The sequence below is a fragment of the Oryza sativa genome, chromosome 12 (genome assembly GCF_034140825.1).
Source record: "Oryza sativa Japonica Group chromosome 12, ASM3414082v1".
Lineage (NCBI taxonomy): Eukaryota > Viridiplantae > Streptophyta > Magnoliopsida > Poales > Poaceae > Oryza > Oryza sativa.
Genome location: NC_089046.1, coordinates 13,906,296 through 13,927,581, shown reverse-complemented (window position 1 = coordinate 13,927,581; position 21,286 = coordinate 13,906,296). Strand labels below are relative to the sequence as shown.

Genomic DNA, 21,286 nt, shown 5'->3' with positions numbered 1-21,286 from the left:
CAGGAGTACATCCTCCCAGGAATATAGAACCATTTTCCTAGTTACGCCATACAGTCAATAACTTTAAAACTGCTCTTTTAAGCTACACAAAACCACCTAAGAAGGTAATATAAATGGTATTGTAAAGTTTAGAGGTTGAATATCCGGTTTTAAAGTTCATGATGCTAGACTAGCTTCTATCCAATATCTTTTGGGGAAGGGGTTCGTGGACTTTTTCCATAATTAAAATGCCAAACAAATCGAGTACGGTTTTTCACCAAAATCTTGTTCACCCTCTTCCATATAAGTAGGAGTGGCAATTGGGGCGAGGACCACACAGGTAACCCACCCCTACGGGGCTGATGGTGGGGCTAATTCCTCACCCGCTAGGCGGACGGGCCGGGGCCCTGACAATTGCCGGGGGTAGAGGGCAAGGATAGAAAGTGACCGGCAGGTTACCGGAACCTGCCCTGAAATTATTTCCAACACTTCACCTCAATGGCTAAGGTCCAATAAGAAGTCCATGTACCAGCCATCTAGCCCATCCGTTTCCCCTAAACCCTAGTTACACCACACGGTCAATATGCATATGGTATTCATACATAAGTAGGTTAACTATATAATATAGTAGTTTCAGTATTTACAAAATAATGTATATTTTATCGCATATCGTTTAAACTCTGGTTGACATTACGACAACCTTGAAGTACCCATATACAATAAAAAAAACCATCATGAAAAACTGATCGTTCAGAGGTCTGACGGCGTTCTCGCGCGGTTGGCGATCGTCTATCGCCCTCTTTAGCTGCGTCCTACATCAATAGACGCCCACAATGACGAATACCAGCTGACAACATCTTGCTTATACGTACTAACGTAGTACTTGCAGCCAATCAATCATCAGTATGCCATCACCGATTCACCGGAATAACCTGCCTAAAGCCACCATGCCGTCTTCCCTGATCAACAGTTCCTCCTTGATAGTCATATTTCAGTTTACCCCTTGACCCAACAATGGCAACAGCCCAACAATGCCACGTTTCAGTCATGAAGTTATAATGGCTGGGTCTCACTTAAATCATAGTCTCTTCAATTTGGGTAATAGACTCAATCTTGTCAGTGGTCTTCAAATCTACATCTTCAATTTCTTCATTCTGCAACTGACCACCTAGAACGTCATGTGGATCATCCGAGGGGCACTTGTCAGATGGATTCATTGGGTTCATATGGCAGAAGCACTCAGGCCATGAGTTTGTATAGAAAGACTCTGGATGAATGCGCTTGTGTGGACCGCCAAAGTGTGTGTTGAACATTACTTGCCTGACTCGATCCTCAAAACCGGTTACATGGCCTTCCTCCCTGTCCATGAATATTGGAGCAAGGGCCTTCCTGTTTGGTGTAATTGTTGTCTGGAAGCCATAGTAGAGGCGGTGGCCCATGAGGTTGTTTGCAAAGTTGCTTGGACCATCGTACGTGGGCATGAAGATATCCGACAGGAGACAGACCATATAATCTACTGCTGATCCAGCCAAGCCTCGAGTATTTTCTTCCAGCTTTTCAGGTCCAACTGAACTGTGGTTATCTAGGCGAGGAAACATTGCTCTAAATGGACTCATGAATCGATCACCACCAAATATCTCACCAGATGCAAGATAAATACGGGTTGAATTGTCAAAACCAATGGCACGAAGGATAAGGCCCACCTGCATAACAACAACAAATAGATCAAATTGTATCCATCATCTAATTGCAACACTCCATGTATTCATCAGCGACTACCAAATAGTTCATGTTAACGGTCTGTTAAAATGTTTGGAGCATTTTATATCCTGCTAGTATTTTCTTGCCAGTTCACACAATGTACGCATAAAACAGAATTGTCAGGCAAAAAGCATTTTATGTCCTGCTAGTATTTCCTTTCATTGTATTTTTTTTCTCACGAAAGAAAGAAAATGAAAGAAGCATCAACTGTTTATCTAAATATCCCTCTCAGTTCACTGCCAAAGAACCAATACAAACTTCCAACTTCAGGCCCACAGGTTTGCAGTTAGGAACCATCTAGACCTTCACATCAACCGAATTTAGTTCCAATGATTCATTTACAGGAGAATTGACTTGCAAATCCAAAATCCTAACTCTACTGAATGCCATGGTGTCCTATCATTGAATTAAGTTCAATAGATCATTCAATATAATAAAACTAGGAGCAAAATTAATTTCTCACCTCTTCTGGAGTCAAGGGGCACTTCCCTATGATTCTTCTATCCTTGTAAACAAGGATTTTCTTTGCAAAATTTTTTTCACGGTATTCGATCAGAATTTTCTGTTCTTCTGGGGTAAATATATCAATGCATCTGCAATTCCATTTAGAGATTAATACACGTATCATATGTACATTACCAAATAGAAAGGACAATTGATCAACTATAACATATTAAACTGGCTGCACAGGTTATCAGCAATAGAGGAGAAAAGGATAGGTCACTGGGTACCAGGTTCATTTAAAAATTAACTATAGTACTTTTTATTAAAATAATGAACAAAATATTCCAAAAATTATAAGTAAGGCTTGACATAGAAAACATAATATTTTTTCTGATCCTAAAATGAGATATCAGCACAGGAATATTTGCGAATGTGTTGCAATCATTTTATACATTCAACAAATTAAACAGTCCTAAACTCAAGATTGAAAAGGTAAGTTACTGTGTTAAGTCATAAGAACCGAGCAAGTAATGAAAATTAAATCAATGATGTGATGTACAAAAAGTTCATGCAAATATTCCATACCCAGCAAAAGCAAGCATGTCCATCTCAAATCGAAGATGAATTGACATGAAGTGGCCTTCAGACCGTAGCTTGTTCACTATCTCATTGCTAATTTTCATGATATGTGGCTTAAATCGTAGTGCGTGGTAATTCACTCGGCATCTCAACCTCTGGAGCTCTGGATCATCAATATCTTCTGCTAAGCGGTGTGAGAAAGGAGTTAAATATATAGCCCCATACTTCTTCATTTCTTCCAAAGCCAATGTTGTATACCAACTTAGCGGAGCATCTCTAGGTGGCACAATCTGAAAAAAAAATTGAAAAAGTTGTGACACCATAAGTTAATGAGGAAAAATGATCTAAAATATAATTAAATACAATAGAATTGCATCAAACCTTATGAGCTTTGAGCTTCTTAGTCTTCCCTTTTGACATAATCCCGGGCAGGCTTGTAACAATATGAACATCATGTTTTAAAGTCTTCAGAAAATGGGGAACATCATAGATACCTGGAAAACCACTGGACATATATATAAGTGCCAAAAGTAAAATAAATACTACAAACATGCTTAATTATTAACACAAACAGCATAACAAAAAAAAATTATTGCCTTTTACTACCTCCGTCCTAGGATATAGCAACCTAGGATGGGATGAGACCCATCCTAGGCATGTCCAGATATAGTCCTAGGATGGGTCTCATCCCATCCTAGGTTGCTATATTCTGGGACGGAGGGAGTAGAAGATAACTGTAATATTTTATTCTGAATTAATAAATAGTCCCCATGATGATCCACATGAAATATTTCACTGAATCTGAGCATTTAACACATATAAGCACATGAAAAAGATGTGGGCTAGAAGACCGAGATGCGCCTAGAAAATGCGATGCAACAGGGAATACTTGCTCATTACTGAAGGGTAATGTTCATCGTGTAACAGGCACAGTTATAAACTACGATCAAATCTAAAGAACTTTGGAATCATATTTGAATAGATTAAAGATCTCATCAGCCAAGGAAAGGAGACATAGTCCAGAATAATGAAGTGATAGAGTGAAATGCAATATGCACTCAACAAAAGGAAACCATAAATCAAGTATAAACCACATGTATAATGAGTTAATAACCATTTCAGACAACAAGATACCTTTTATCCCGCCAGAAAGAATTTGTATCAAGCTCTGGTAGAACTAATGTAGCATTCATTATACGAGCTGCAACAACAGCATTACATATCTACAAGAAAAATAAAATACATTTATCAGTCCTGCAAGAGCACATTGCTGCCTACAAATAACATAGAACTTCGATGACATTGCGTGCCACCAATTACATAGAACTGAAAAGAGTCATCTCAAACATACAGCACTTCTTTGTTGATTCAATCCGCCATTGCACCGAACACGCAAGTATCCATTAGTCTCAGCTGGAGGGGCTATAAATTGAGACATTACACAGCAGATCATCCACTTTGACATAATTCGATTAGTGTGCACAATAATATATACAAATATTGCATGAACAAACATACGAGGCCAATATGACCGTGGTGCAGAAGATGCTCTCCAACCATTTGAACCAGCAGTCGTCCACAACTTATTCACATCAACATCCTTGAATTATATGAAAAGGTTAGTTTGATCAATCTGTCAACAAACACATGTGCACATCTACTTATGATTAGAGACATAAGTTTGTAAGAAGATCTGATAGTAAATCTTCATTGAGAACAACCAAAATTAAAACTAAAAAATAGTAGGAAAAAGAAGGAATTTCAAACATTTTAAAAGAAAGAATAGTAACCATCCCTCATATAATAGTTAATAGTCAATTCAACTTACTGCATGTTAGGACATAGAATTTGATCTGTTTAACTCTCAATGTATTTCTCATGTACTTTCCATTGCATTGATGCAATTTTAAAGGAAGCATACTGCACCCCACAGCATGCAAAAGGTAACTTAGTTTAGCACTGAGGTAGATAAGGGCATCATTCTTGGGTCAATTTACTTTCAAATTGTACTGGTCCATCCAGATCTCCTTCCTTTGAAATAACCAATTAAATTTAAACCAAGTTAGTCTGATTTTTCTTAACTGACGGAGTAAGCATGGAGGCTGATCCTAAGGACAGGTTAAAAAAATAGAGGGCAAAAATAGTTCACTACTACTTAAGTACTGATCAAACAGTGCCTTGATATGAAATAGTAAATTACGCTTGTGGTGCACGACCTTGCAAAGGTGGATGCAATTCAATGCAACTTATCAAAAGCTAGCACCAGTACAACCTGCGCAGTGTGTGAAAACCAAGGCCAAATAAATCCATGTGAGCTAATTAGAGCACTGCAGTGCTTGCTAGGATACCAAGTTACCAACAATGCAAGGGTACATCCATACCAGTCCACATTGGTTAATCATAGCTCTTCGGCTCTGACTGGGATGCCAGCTGAGCGAGACTTGCGATGTGATCCACCGTGGAAAGGATGGACTGGGTTACTATATCTGCTTTCAGTAGAAATAAAATTCTATTATGTTTTCTTTGTGTTGTTCGATATGCCCCATGATACATTTCAATGGTGAGTTTGGCATCATAAGTGTTCTAAATATGGCATAATGCACCAAGTACCTGCCGTCATTTGGCATTTGATGGTTCATTAGGTGGTTGCGCTGCCTTGATGGCTCTAGTGTTTTTATATCAATGCTGTGATGTCTTTCTTTTATGTCATAGGTTAATTGGTTGAAGGGCACTAGTCAACTTGGTCCTAGGAACTGTCTAGGTGCCCCAAGCCACTAGGCTCAAGCCTTTCTACTCATCTAACATATAGTGCTTTCTGTAACCATGCTCATCGTGAGAACTTACAAATGTAAATAAAGTACTAATAAACAATACAAAAAATTCCAATAAGAAGTCAGTATCACAAAAACAGAATAGATCAATGATACCACATCTACCTCTTTGTTGCACCAGTTCAGGCATTTTGTAAAATGCTACACCAAATTGCATCTACCTAACATGTTCGTGTACTATTTTGTGCAACTTAATCTTTTGAAAAATTCAAAAAATTTTCAAAAACATAAAAACAATGATATGGCAATAACTCTGAGTGCATGAACCAAGAATGGTCTCAATGATTTATAAGATAGCTCGGTCTAAAAATTATTTCCAACCAAACCAAACTAATAAATGTTTTATCATCCACAGCAGCATCGAATCCATAATTCTACTCCCATCATCTTCTCTAAAACTAGTAGCAAATTTTACTCACAGTTAGCCAAGTATTTTAGTTAGAATGCAGTCGGTGTCCCCAATAAGATTGATCATGCTTCAATGATTCAAACATTCGAAGAGAATTCATGAGTGCAGTAGAGTTACACAAACCTGAAAACATTCAACGTAAATTCATCCAGATATCGAGAAACCAAAAAGACAACCAATCAATTGGGATTGTTCGTCATCTCATCATCTGCTAGCAGTACAGCTTCTTTGTTCGATCTCAACATATAGGATGAATCTAACATTGAATTTTTGCATATTTATATAAATTTATCTATACTGAACTCATGATTTATTTTGGAATTTTGGAAGGATTGAAACATGTTGAATTTGACTTGAATGGACACCCCTTCCCCAGTACACTAAATGTCTTTACACGAGTTTCAGCAACATTGGAAATTCTGCTATGATATATCGCACAGACCTTTCCTCCTGGTTGTTGTCTCATAAACAAATATTATATTGTCGACTTCATCCACCATTATTACCTGAACCTTTCCACTCTATAGACCAGATGCTGACAGCCAAACGAGAAGTTTCAAGCTTACAGCTACTTGTCATTTTCACATAAACAATGAAGCCTTCAGTATATGTTTTTCGGTTAGCACCAGATCATCTTAGTAAACAAGCATGCCATTTGCCATTGTTAGATGCCCATTCTTTCACAATTATGACTTATTCTTATTTCTCCAAGTCCAAGATGATGAATGGTGTTGCACTGCATGTTAGTGCACTGTGCATTATCATAGTTGCAAAATTACAATTCATGCATTTCTAGCAAACAACTAACAGTAATAGGAGATATGACTAGATAAGCTTTCACTCAGGGAATAATGACGAGTGAATGGTGCATGAATGGCATTTTGGAGTTTAATGAGTTAACAGACATAGGCAGAGAGCATCTACTGATAAGAATCAATGAGTGTTATGAATAATAATAGAGAATAAGTTATGTAATTCATCTCATTGTAAAGAACTAAGATGTGTTATCATCTGAAAGGCTATCAACCAATATAATAATTAGCATGCCCGAAAGTTCCGAATATAAAGAAGTGATCAAAACCTAATATAGGAATAGATCTTACCACCTGCAAGCAATTCAAGCATATGTTGTTACCAAATTGTGGTATGCGACTATTCCTGAACAACTAAATCTAAGCCATTCGATCCAATTTCAATTGGCAACACCAACATCGCAGTTCCCCATATATAGGTTTATAAACAGTAACTGTTCGTCCCGTCAAATTTGTCACAATTAACAGTTTAACACCAACCAATCACCACAGCATCAGCATTGCCACAACGGAGCACACAACACAACCCCAAAATGAGTACCGAAGAAGATCTCCCACCTACGCACCTGAACCCTGTAGCCGCCGTAGGGGCCTCCCATGAAGCCCGCCGATGACGCGCAGAGCCAGACGGTTCCGGCGACGAGCACCGCCACCGCGACGCACATCCGCGGCGGCGACTTCCCCGCGCCTCCGCCGCGCCGGAGCCAGGCCTCCCCTCCCCTGCGCTACACCACAGGCCACGAATCGACCCCCACCCATCAGACACAGCTTTTCAAACCAACTCCCCGGAGGAAATGGTGGAAAAGAGGGGCGATAGGGCGGGCCGCGGGCCAGTGTGTGCGAGAGGTTCCTCGTACCTGCGCATTGGAGGCTGGCGGTGACGACGCACGACGACGGCGGCGGCGGCGGCGGCGACGGCGATCGGGTGGGATTCGCGAGGCAGGATGAGGGGTTTGTCGGCGGGGAGCAGGGATTTTATGGGGGTTTAGATCTGACTCTGACAGCGATGCTGCTAGGCCGTGTATCTACAGTGCAGGAAAAGCCTTGCAACGAATTTGGTGGTTTAGTTTTTTCTCGTGATTTTCTCGTAAATCAATTGAGGATAGATTGGGTTTTGGGGCTTTGTTTCAAGGGATTTGCTGTTCACTAGTAATCGTGCACGTGTAATGGACGTTTTAAATACTATATCGTGCTTACTACCATTTTGCTGGTTCTAATGGCAAAGCAGCCATAAAGTAATATCGTGCTTAATGCTATGTTGTAGTATCAAACTACAACGTACTAAAATCAATGGTGCAAATTATTAGTGGTCAAAAAAATTAGCAGAACAGGCAATTAAAAGTGCATAGAAGGAAAAAAAAATGTCAATCCATATTTTAATGGTAAATGGAAGAGAAACAAAAACATACCTGTGGGCAAAATAAATGTTATATAGATTACTAACTACATGTATCAGAATATAATGATACATACTAGTACAAATTCATGACTATACAGAGCATGTGCTTGTCGCGCGCCGACTCGCCGTTTCCGACATAGATGCAGGTTAAAATTGATGATAGAGTAAAGTCCATCACCGGTCCCTAAACTTATACCGTTGTGTTATCCTGGTCCCTAAATTCGCAAATCGACCGTTCAGGTCCTCAAACTTGTTCGACCGTATCATCCTGGTCCCTAAACTTGCAGATCACTCGTTTAGATCCTCCAACTTGTTCAGTTGTGTCACCACGATCCCTAAACAGGACGGTCTAAAAACTTTATATTAAAAAATAATTTATAACTTTTTCATGTAAACCCTAATGAAGACAAACTTTATATCAAAATTGTAGCCCTCGACGCGACCTACAACTTTGTAGTTGAAAAGTTTTTGAATTAAAACTGTTTAGGGTCTCAAAATATTGTTGCATGTTTATAGATTTTGAAATTTTAATTTTAAAATTACATTTTGGGAAAAAAAATGACTTAGAATAAAAAAAAATCAACTACAAAGTTGTAAATCGCGTCGAGGGGTACAAGTTTGATATAAAGTTTGTCTTCATTAGAGTTCACATGAAAAAGTTATGAATTATTTTTAAATATAAAGTCTTTAGACCGTCCTATTTGACCTAGATGATATTCAAATATAAGTTTAGGGACCAGGGTGACATAACTGAACAAGTTGGAGGATCTAAACGAGTGATCTGTAAGTTTAGGGACCGGGATGACACGGTCGAACAAGTTTGAGGACCTGAACGGTCGATTTGCGAGTTTAGGGACCGAGATGACATAGCGGTACAAGTTTAGGAACCGGTGATGGACTTTACTCTTGATGATACTTTATATAACTTTAGAAGTCACACACCTAATTCCATGTTAACAAAGTACTATAAGTTTACTAAATGATGATATTGAAGTTGATAAATCGATTAGCTAGGAACATGTCGATCTCAGAGACTCCCAAAAGCCAGAAGTTGTGCTTGAAGACGCTTTACTTCTGAGAAAGGTCTAACTGCTCATCTACCTTCTTGCACTTCAAGCTCACATTCACCACACAAAGTATATATTCTTCTCAATTTCTGATGTTTTCTAGGCACTGCAACTGTGCCAAAATGGCTTTTGTTGCTTTGGCCTCTGCAGCGGTTTGTGCTAATTGAAAGTTGAGACAAACTGAAATATTGCAGAAAGGTTAACTTTCCATTGTATGAGACTATGGGTGTTATCAACTTCCTTGGATTTGCAACTCATGGGAATGCCTGGACAAGAAACATCAAGATCTCAAAGAAAATAATTCTTTCAAAAAAAAAAGCACATTAGTTCTTGTAAGCATAATAGAGTGAATCTATTGAATTGCGAAGGGATAAACTTCTGACCACACTTACACAAACCTTCCTAATCAACATTGGTCTGATAAAATCCTTTCCAATCAGTATTGATCCGATACAAATATAATTCCAACCAGAATTGCTCCAATAAAACCCTTGCCAAACTGCTCCCACAAAATACATTTTCCCAATAATATTGCTCCAATAATATTCTCTTTCCAATCAGCACTGCTCCAATTAATCAAAACTTAGTTTAGGTACCTGTAATCAAATGCAAAGTTAGTGATAACAATGATAATGTAACTGTAGAAGAATGCATTGGATAAAATGTAGAATCACATCCAAAGTTTAGCTATACTAATAACATGAATGTTGCACATCACAATTATTGGAAAACATCCTTGCCTAACAAACAGAGATCTGATTTTGAATTCAGATTTGAATAAATTCAAATTTTCAAATTGAATGAACCATGTGTCGTCATCTAAGGTAATTTCTAGGTCATTTTAACTGAAAGCTAATTTGAATATCAGAACAATAGACTTTTACATATCTTCTCGCCTGCAAATTGTAGAAAGATCCATACGATTGTAGAAAAATGAACACATGAACATTGTTAATGGACCTCGCTCCCAACTATTACTTGCAGTAGTGAAAAAGCATACACACATGGTTACTCAATATAAGTATATTCTTGCACATATCATTTTAGCTATCAGTATAGCCTAAATTCCATAATCTGAATATACACTAATTAACTTGAGGTATTTATTTATTCGAACATCCAGCTATTCAAGGTAGCTTATTTTACTTAGCATTCTATGGATAAAGAAAAGTATCACGGATCTCAGTGAAAGAAATTAGAGCAAACATGATTAAAAAGCAATATGTTCTCATATCTTCAAAATTAACTATTGGCATGTAATACTCAATTGTAGCAGAAAATAGCAGCAACAGATACTGATCATTCACGCAAAAACAATCACAAGTAGTCAGTAGAGTTGTATGCATACATATGCAGACATGCCAAAGGATAATACCAACCTTTTCAAATGAAAATCCTATAAACCAAATATTCAGAGTTGTCTGTCTATCAAGTATTTGTTCTTCTGATTACCTAAAAAAAGCTATGACGAAATAGCAGCAAACCACTGGCTTATAATCACTACTCCAGCTTTGTAAAATTAGAATATACTTGCATCATTTTCAGAAGCTTCAATTAGCTCATGATTTTTTCAAGCAAAAATCTACCGAATTTTGGTTATGAAGTGTGAAGAATATACATAGCACTCACCATCACCAACTGGCTTGCCATCCCATTCGACAATGAGCAGCAATGGGATCCCACTGTTGAAGAACATCACCTCAGCAACCACCTAGCATCGGTGGCAGAGATGCTCACCGCGCTGGTGATCTTGAGCACGCCAGGTCTACCAACCTAGGCACCAGCGTAAGCAGCCGCTTGACCATTCAACTAGTCACCCGTTGTGTTGAACGCCGGCACCATCAGGTCAATGTTACTCGTGACAAACACCATAATCATCATCGGCCCCTCAATCACATTCCTAGCTTAATTCGACGATGCATTCAGCATCTACAACGACCAGTGTATGCAACAGACCATGCCTACAAAGCGCCACAAAAGTACAATGTTATCTACCTAGAATAATCTAAATCAACATGGGCGTCGACGTGTGGGTGGGGTCATACACATTCGTTCGTTCAATTGCCAATCTTTAATGGCAGAAATATCATGTCCAAAAAAATCTTTTATGGCAGAAATAGACTGTTTCTTTGTTTATTCACTGCATATCTGAATCCACATGTGTGCTTGCCGACTTCCATTGTGCTTGAATTTTGAACCTGAAAGTTTAAAGTCAAGATTCCACAACATAAATTGTTAGGACTGTAGATTTACATATTAGATGAGGATTATATAGCATTTAACAGCAAAAAAAAATGCACAACGACCTTCTTCCTCCTCCTATGCTGCATCATTGGAACCATTCTGATAACGAATTAGTGAAGAAGTACCACATCGATTGGAATATTTCAAATCCTTTTGTCAGTCTCCTTGACATGTCAGGGAGTCAGGGACACATTAACGCAACAAGTGAACAGTTTTTACTCCTTCTACAATAAAACAGATTTTACTCATGGCACAGTGATTCATTATGCATTATCAGTATAAGAGCACCGTCACCAGCAAAAAAACAACGATAACAACTATAATGATAAAAACTACTGAATCACCGTTATGTCGTTTATGTAGTTTATTCAATAGAGAAGTATTTAAATTACTTGATTTCCTGGGGATGTGGCAACTATTCCATTACAGGCATACAGGGCACCTGAACCGGCTCCATCACCAAAGAGGAGAACTCAGGTAATAAGTTAGATCCACGAAAATATGTTTGATTAGTGATTAGCCCCCACACCTCCACCAGCATCCTCTGTACATGGTTCACCTACAAGGCTACAAAGAACAGGAAGGAGATGAGGGGGAAGAAAATAATGTTTCATTGTATTTGGACATGGCGGCTGCGGTGGCTGTAGCACAAGTGTGGGAACTCACCTCGCAGGCGTTGGAGATGGGGTGTTGGCCTGCTCGATTGGGCGGCGGGCGGCCGTGGCAGTGGATGACGCCCGACGGTGGTTGACGGCCTTGATCCAATAGTGAGAGCAGTCGACGCCGGGGCAGCGGCCTGCATCCAATACTGACGGCGATAGACGCCAGACGGCAGCGGATGGCTGGAGGGCGGTGGGCGTAGGGCGTCGGATCCATCGACGCGAGGGTGAGCAGCGCCGGCGAGGGCAGGCCGCGGTGGAGTGCGGTGGCGGTGGGGAACTACCTCATCTCCGTCGGGGAAAGAGGGAGGAGGCACGGAGCAAGTAGCGCGGCGGCGGAGTCATCACGCGGTAGCGAGGAGCGCGGTGGAGTCATCACGCCGAGGTGGGGCGGGTGTGGAATCATCGTGTGTCACGCCCGGAAATTCACTAGTAATTTTCGAACTTATCTGTGCATGAAATCCTCGTCCAGGAATCAGCCGAGGTACACAAATTGACAATTTAATATACAGATTCATCAAATTAACTAAAACGATAAATACTTACTTAAGAGGCACTTAGTCCTCACCATGAAGAAAACTGCAGCGGAAAATAAAATCTAGCGAAGCTCCGGCTCCACTCCCACAGGCAGCTCAACTGGGGTATAAGCCAAACGTCTTCTCCTTCTGGATCCTTTTTCTTCAACTGAGGTTGATTGATTATTGCAAAAATGAGCATATGACATACTCAACAAGCCACACAGCAAATATGCAAGTGCACAAGGATACCAAAGGATGGCATAATATAGGCTCATTTGTAAAAGCAGCATTTAGCAAAACATTTAAGAGAAGTAAAACAGTGGAGTAATTAATCAGAAATTTTATCAACACTGAACAGCACACCCATGCTGCACAGGCCCAACCATCCTGAACAACCATACCCGGCTGTACAGATCTAATCTCCAAACCAGGAGCTAAGCAAATTATTACCAGGTATAACATCCATAATTATTGTGAGAGGTGTGAGACTAATCATGAAAAACATTGCTCAACCCGCCCATAACCGCGGGCACGGCTATTCGAATAGTTTTACTCTGGCCAGAGGTGTACCACTGTACCCACAAGACACGATTTCACACATGTTGCCATGCCCCGAAGTACCACCACGGCACTGCAAAGGGGGAAATCGTGACAATACCCTTCGCACATCACAACTCACCACAGTGCACCATTCCTGGATCATAATCACCCCCTCAAAAACCAGAGGCATGGACTCCCCAGCGACCCCCGTGGGCTTATCTCCGCCACTTCTCAGTCTGGTGCTCTGCAATGAACCATGCTATATGAAAGGTAAAGCCGTTGCCCACGTTGGCTTGTGGTTGGCACAGTTAATATTTCACAACAGTAGCTCGCGAACCGGTCCTTAATTGTCATGAGCACGACTCTCAAAACCATGTGCTCACAACCCACCATTAATCATATTTTAATTACCAATTAATTATCATAACACGATTAACCATCGTGAGCTACCATTAAATATAACCATAAATAATAATGTAGTACATATGATTCATCCCATTAGTGAGCTAATGTTTCTAAGCATGGCTAAGCAATTATATCTAACATCTAGTTGAACCATTATATATAAAGCTCAACTAGTCAAATTATAATCACCCAAGGTATCAAGGAATAAAGTAATCAATGCAAACAGGCCATAACAAAGGAATAGATTCACACCACCCAGTGACATTCGAAAATAAATGCACAGTTGAAATAAATAGAAAATTTAAATATAGGATCAACATGCTCAAAGGAATTGTGTTTAGGATCTGTGTGACTTGCCTTGCAATAATCGGTCTTCAATTAATCTTTTTGAATACTTCCGGCGCACTCGCGAACCTTCGCAATGACGAAAACGACAAGCTAACACGCAAAACGAAGAAAAACACTAATAAAAACCAAATAAACAATACATAAAAATTAAACAAACATGTAGATCATAATTTTAGATGAATTATGAGACTTGAACGGCCTCATTCCGATTTCATATGAATTTATTAAGAATTTTACAAGATTAAATCTAATTAAAGCCCATTTAAAAAGAATTAAATAAATTTAATTCAATTTATGGACAATTTTATTATGTAGATCTTTATTTTATACAATTTTTGCAACTTGAACCACATTAAACTGAGTTACAATGAATTAGTTATGAATTTTTAAAGATTAAATCGGATTAAAACACTTATATAGATTTTAATTGAATTATGACGCAATAATGAATTATTTTTGAAAAGGAAAAGAGGATTATTGCGTCAGCGGGCTCGGGTTCACGGTGGACCGGGTGCACGGCTGCGGTTCACGGAAACGGACGGCCGAGATCGATCCTATCCAAAACGGACGGCCGAGATCGATCGGATCCACCGCGGCTCACGGACGGACGACGACGATGACGTCAGCGACGACGTCAGCGATGACGTCAGCACCGGCGGCGGCTCGGCAACTCGGGCGGCGCATGCTCGCCGGCGAACGACGGCACGACGACGCAAACGGAAGGCACCAACGGGTAGAGGGCGACGCGGCGAACTCACCGGTGACCAAAACAACGGCGGAAAAGCAACGGACGGCGCCGGCGACGAGGAAGAAGCGGCGGCGAAGATCGGGTCGACGGTGGCGACGGTGCTCCGGCGGTCTCCAGCGGCGGCAAAGCGGTGGACGAGGACGGCGGCGACTTGGCGACCACGATGGCGACCTCCCCGAGCGACGACGACGACCGGAACGGCGGCGGCGCACGGCTGAAGCGGCGGCGACGACGGCGGCGCTAGGTCACACGGCGCTAGGGCGCTTCCGACGGCGAGAGACGAAGGCGAGGGAGGTGGCGGGTAGAGGAGACACCGGGGATCCTTTTAAAGGGGTTGGAAGGCGGCGGCAAAGGCCCACGGCGACCGGCGGCGGGATGGAAAGCTCGGGGTTCGGAGGAAAGAAACCGATCCGAATCGACCTCGAATCCACGAACTTCCAAAGCGATTGAGACGATGATTCCAAAAGAGAAAAGGAAGAGGAGATCGAGAAGATCATTTCCCCTCTAAAGATTTCACCGGATCGGGAAAGGATCGATCGGATTTGGAAGGAGACGGCGGCGGCGCGGCACTAGGGTTTCGGGCGGCGGCGGCGGTGCGAGGAAGACGAACCTGACAGGTGGGGCCCACCTGTCAGCGACAGCGAGAGAGAGAGGAGAGCGGCGGCTCGGGCTGGCTGGGCCGACTGGGCCGGTGGAGAGAGAGAAAGAGAGGGGTTTTGGGCCGACTTTCGGCCCAAAGCCAAAAGAAGACTTTTAAAAACCTTTTTCAATTTAAATTATTCATGAAATGCAATTCCATTTATTAAAAATACTTCCTTAGCTCAAATAAATCCCAGAAAAATCTAGGAATTATAGAATTAAGCAAAGTATTTAACAAAATTTTATCTAGCCCAATTTTATATTGAGATTTAGCAAATTAAAATTAGATCTTCTCTTCTAGGCTTTTAAAATCATTTCTAATAATTCCTTTTAAACAACAATTTATAATTTAAGGATTTTTAAACAAGAAAAGCTCTTAACAAATATAATTAGATCATTATTGATCAAATAATTACTGAACTGTTCTTTGTATCATTTAAGAATTGAGCTCTGAAAAAATCCGAGAAAATTTCAGAGAGTTGACTTAATCATGGAGAATTTAATAAAAATTAAATCCATCCATGCTTTATATTTAGGAAATTTTATTTCCCACATTTAACTTCACTTGTAAATTAAAGATCATTTAATATAAATTCTATTATTAATTTATTAAATAATTTATAAATCCTGAAACGAAAATCAGGATGTGACATCGTGCGAGGTGGGACCGTGGGAGTCAGTGCGTTGGGATGGACGGATGAGATTAGATGAGATGGCGGATGAACGGATGAGATGAGATGGGATGATTTCACCTGTAGGATTGTTAGGGGTGAACTCCTCCTTTTGATATTACAACGTTGAACCATCCTTTCAAAAGAAAAGGAAAACTAACCCCGCAAATGAAACCGTAGAGCATTAAAGATGAGATCGACACGAGTTGTAGTATTGCTCCACATACCTCTACTATAAACATGCACACCGATTGAGCCATAGATTTTGTGTGAGTTTCAACGAACTTGGTGAAGATTTTTATGGAGCTCTCTGTTAAATCTGATAATCACAAACTACAATCCTGTCGATCGAACAAACGGTTCACGCTCGATCGGAACAGGGTCGCTATATGGTTGCTGTTGTAGAATCAGAAGCAAAGATAGACTTCAAAACCCAGCCATCCTTAACCAAGAGAGGAATAGGATGACGGCGGTTGAACTCTAGCCTGTCTAGATCAACCCTAGGCATTATGAGGAAGTTGAGGAGTGGATGAACCCTAGCATTGTTGGAGCTGCGCTTGAGACGAGTAGGCACCATCTAAGCCCTGAGCCAACTATATGGAATAACACTACCGCAGAGACCAACTATTGGGCACACGTACCTTACGCTGATGTTGACGAAATCGGCAAAAAGTGATCAAAGTAAGAAACGATGAACCCGATCTGTCACAGTAGCATGGGTTAGCAAGTCCACTAGCTTCACCAGCAACCTCCATCTAAATCTTTCTTTTTGACAGTTTTTTTAGCATCACTTAAAATGAATGTCAATATAATGTTAATATGACATCACGTGAAAATTAACGACATATGATTGATGATATATACATATGTGATACTAGCTATTTAAAACCACACTCTTTTAAAATGCACAAAACCACCACCATTAGATAATGGGGTAATATAAATGGTACTATAAAGTTTGGGGGTTGAATGTCTGCTTTAAAGTTCACGATGTTAGGGATATATGGACTTCTTTTCATATTTGAAATGCCAGACGAGGTGAGTACGGTTTTCACCAAAATCTCGTTCACCCTCTCCCAGATGACTAAACATTGCTGGACGAAAATTCCTTAGCTACGTGCCTACATCCATGACTGAGAAATACGGCAAGATTCATTTGCACTTGCTAAATTTTGGCACTAAATTTGATAGCCTATCTTAGGCAACCTTATAATATGAATCAGAATAACAAATTTGCACTATATTGGGCTACCCTATACAAATTTACAGAATTTACAGTACCAACGGTTACTCGTCATAAACTAAATTGACCCCCCGAGTCAAGCTTTATTTGTCAGAGACTAAATTGACCCCCGAGTGAAGATTTATGGACCATATTGGCCAATCAAACTAGTCACAAATTGAAATATAGTTCTCTCACAAAAGAATTGTTTTATTTATTTGAGCAAATTGCATCTTACACCAAATAAAATATATCTTGTTTCGTTTTACATTCCAATTTACATTATGTGTATTGAAATAGATTCACTTAACATATGATACATCACCCAACCTATATAAATTTTGCAAAATTTCAAAAATATGAGAGAACCATGATGGAAAATCAAGAAGCCTCATAATTTTTATTCATATTTTATTTATTTGAAGACATCATGTTGTAGAGTGAAATTATATAAATTCAACGCGAAATAAAACACTTTACATTCTACTTGGTTCTAATGTTGCTTTTGTAAAAGGCTACCTTTTTTTGACACACGAGTGTTTTTTTCACCAATGAGCCCATTTTAATTGTTTTTACACAGAATTGAAGCACTTAGAGTATCACATACTCCATCCGTCAAAAAAAACTCAACCTGACCCCTTATAGGACAATGAATATAAGACAAAGGTCGTATCCCCTTCTAGGTTGAGTTTTTTGGGACGGGTGGAGTAGTGGTGTAAAGTAGTAAAGCACACTAGTTTTGGTTTTCACGGTAAAAAATGTATTTATATGAAATGAAAACATTTTGTGCTACTAGTATGCATCAAACACTTCATGCAGTCCATTGTTGGGTGATTAAGAATTTACGGGAACTTGCTGAGTACTATATTATAAGACTTTCTAGCATTGTCCATATTCATATGCTATGAAACGTAGGAAGTATTACAAACAAGCTATTGCCAATATCACATTACAACAGCTGCCCTTTCTCATAATAACAGGTAAAATGCCGTGCACTGCTACGAAACCACAAAGTAGATCATGGCAATTGCTTCACATGCAGTTGTACTCATGCAAGAGGATTAAACGGTCAGAATGGCTGCAGAAAAAAAATATTAAGCAAAAAAGATGTATCTCACACACAGAAAGAAAAAGAAATTGTAAGAGGATTAAACTGTGTGCATGGCTGCAGAAAAAAATGGATTAAGCAAAAAAAAATGCACCTCACACACAAAAGGAAAAAATAAATTAAGCAAAAAAATGCATCTCACACACAGAAAGAAAAAATGGATCACACACACAGAGATAAAAAATGGATCACACACACACAGAAAAAATGGATCAAGCAAAACAAAAGTGCATCTCACACAAACAAAAATCTTGGAGATGCGGGGTAAGCGAGCGCTCTACCATCTGAGCTACATCCCCTTTGATTAATTTCAATTCTCTTTCCTTTGAAGTCGTGTAAATGTTAAAAATGCCGTAATTTCACAACATCAACCGCTGCCTGACATTTCCTGTGTACAAAAGCCAACCAACCTTATCGATCCCGGTGCCAATTGGTCAATGACGACTTAATCAAACGGTAAACAAGTGGTAGTAAAACAAACGGGTACATATATCTGTGATTTCTCATGTGCCTACAAACTTTTGTTCAGCATTCTGATCTACACTTCGGTTCCAGGACAGCCAATTCGTAGTTGCCGGCCTGTCACTCGCTATGATCAGATTTTATAGGATTCAGTCCCTATTACATCTTGTTTACAGATCGCAGGCAATGTCTCTACAGTACATTCAGTTCAGAGATCTTTGCCTCAACTAACAGTTGGTTTTTCCCCCCTTTTTCTCCATAAGTCATGATTTTTGTGTAATTCCATCACCTCATCCAACTGAACAGTAGGAGTAGGTGGGCAACGTTTATCTTGTACAAGGTACTCAATACCGTTTCCAAAGACAATGTTGGTTCCTTAAAAAACCGGGACAAGTCATCGGTAACCAGTTTTTAAATTTTAATTTTTAAAGAAGTTGTTTAAACTTGTGGCACAACTTATGCCTATTTTCTCATAAGTCCGGTATATAAAATGCAAATATATACATTGTAAATTATTGGAAACATTGAATTTATTTTTGTCTTTAACAAAATAACTGTGGACCCCGTTTTTATAACAGGAATCGATCATGTAAATAGTACCATTTTCCTAGATCAAGTAGTCTGGTACACACGAGTTCATAGCTGAAATACCAAGTGCACATACACGAGAGTCTAGTGCGCATTATTACATCATAGGCTCGCAGGCATAGTCTTAGAACATAGGACCGAATGGTCCGGAATACATTCCAAAAGCAGAAGTAGATAAGGCAGCGGAGTTAAGGCAGCGGCACGCCATTGCCACAGGCAACCCCCGTAACTAAGACCTACTGAGCGCCATCGTCTTCATCACCCTCTTGGTAGTAAGCGTAGGGATCCTCCGAAGGTTCATCTCCGACCTCCGATTAAGTTTGTATATTGCAAGAGTGAGTATCAACCGTACTCAGCAAGCCACCACAGCAACAATGCACATAATAGGGGGTATTCAAGGAATGGCTATGGTTCTTTTGCGCAAAGTAAGTTTTGTAATTCTTTTCACAAGCCTAAGACCTAGCATAGACTGATCAAATTTTAGTACCAGTGTTCACATTAAACAACGACGGTTCTGTCCACCATCCATTGTGATCCCAAGGATAGCTTCCCACCATTGAGTCGTCACAGTTTTCTGAGGACGTCCACCTTCCCTCCTCTCAGGAAGTGGCTCCATCAGCATAAAAATCATTATGCAATATCCCATCTCACACAAGTTAAGAATTTAGAGTCTAGCCAAGTGTAATACATGTCCCGGTGCTCAATAACCGTGAGCACGGCTATTCGAATAGATTTGGTTTACTCACACTGCAGTGGATGTACACTTTACCCGCACTCCGCGACTGCCCAACACATGAGCCTCGTCCCAACACATGAGACGCGTCACGGCAAAGCTTTTCGATAACCTCGCATTGGCAGTACCCGCTCCATGGACTTAAATCCTCATGCACTCTAAGCGTCCATGTTTCTAGCAGTGAGAGGAGTTCTGGCGCTCCCAGGAAAGGGAAGTCTCACACACATATTAAATTATGGTTCAAGTTAAGTTCTCTCTCTCACACACTCATGGCAGTCCTACCAATGGCGACACCGATGTAGGGCACGCCTCTCGGCCCTACCTCAACGGCTGTCCCACCGTAGCGCACCTGCCACACTCAGGGGTGAACCATCTACGCAGGGATGCTGCCTCCGCTCGGCTATCTAATCCGCTAGGTCTATACCCATTCGAGAAGTACGGTCGTACGGGGGTCGTTTCATGCTTAACTTCATGGCTCGGTCCTTAATTGACCGGGGACGGTACTAGCCTTTTCCAGATACCACCCAAATCCTCCGTCCGCCCCAGTTGAAAACAGTTGTTTAGTTTTATTTCTCCTTTCACAAATCATGTCATCAATATCATGGCAATGTGGCGCTCATGTCTCCACATGCCGCATCTCAATTACCTTCCCAAAGGTTATTGCCCAAGCATAAAGCATTTGATAAATATGAGTATGCATGATTCTATAATAGCATTTCTAAGCATTTGTCATAATTTATGCATGATTCTATAATAGCATTTTTAAGCATTTGTCATAATTGACTAAGGACTTCATACGTAAACATGGTTACGAAGGAATAAGGGGTAAACAATAATCAAAGCATGGCATAATCACAAGTAGGATGTTCATCATTGCATGCAATTTTATTTGTAAACAAAATAATTTCGTAATTGGGATCAATATGTTCAAGGAATAGTGATGACTTGCCTTGCTCGTAGTCCTGCGGGTCTTGATCCTTGCTCGGATCCGTAACTCCCTCAGGCTCTAAAATTACGTGCGAAGAAATGATTTGAATTCAACTAGAATTCAAATAAAATCCAAATAAACTCAAATAAAAGTCGAACGTGAATCGATCTTTCTATATCGACTACAAAGTTT

The 21,286-nt window shown here is 40.2% G+C and overlaps 1 protein-coding gene and 1 long non-coding RNA gene across 4 annotated transcripts; both read right to left on the bottom strand.

Moving 5' to 3' along the window:
• Positions 1 to 563: 563 nt before the first annotated feature.
• On the bottom strand, positions 564 to 7,808 carry LOC4352101 (O-fucosyltransferase 1). 2 transcript variants are annotated; one of them, XM_026022213.2, is made up of 9 exons: positions 7,673 to 7,808; positions 7,382 to 7,540; positions 4,282 to 4,363; positions 4,115 to 4,185; positions 3,898 to 3,986; positions 3,145 to 3,268; positions 2,770 to 3,053; positions 2,204 to 2,333; positions 564 to 1,682 (listed from the first exon to the last, which is right to left on the bottom strand). In XM_026022213.2, exons 2-9 carry the CDS (start codon positions 7,478 to 7,480, stop codon positions 1,053 to 1,055), a joined length of 1,509 nt encoding a protein of 502 aa, XP_025877998.1. In that variant the 5' UTR covers positions 7,481 to 7,540; positions 7,673 to 7,808; the 3' UTR covers positions 564 to 1,052. The 2 variants fall into 2 exon arrangements, with proteins under 2 accessions (XP_025877998.1, XP_015618503.1); XM_015763017.3 differs by having other exon boundaries at positions 7,382 to 7,535.
• Positions 7,809 to 9,108: 1,300 nt separating this feature from the next.
• Positions 9,109 to 12,558, bottom strand: LOC9270044 (uncharacterized). 2 transcript variants are annotated; one of them, XR_010738526.1, is made up of 7 exons: positions 12,192 to 12,558; positions 11,918 to 12,092; positions 11,588 to 11,749; positions 11,327 to 11,479; positions 10,911 to 11,242; positions 9,674 to 9,877; positions 9,109 to 9,547 (listed from the first exon to the last, which is right to left on the bottom strand). It is a non-coding gene; the product is annotated as an uncharacterized lncRNA (long non-coding RNA). The 2 variants fall into 2 exon arrangements; XR_001541757.3 differs by lacking the exon at positions 9,109 to 9,547 and having other exon boundaries at positions 9,570 to 9,877.
• Positions 12,559 to 21,286: the final 8,728 nt, after the last annotated feature.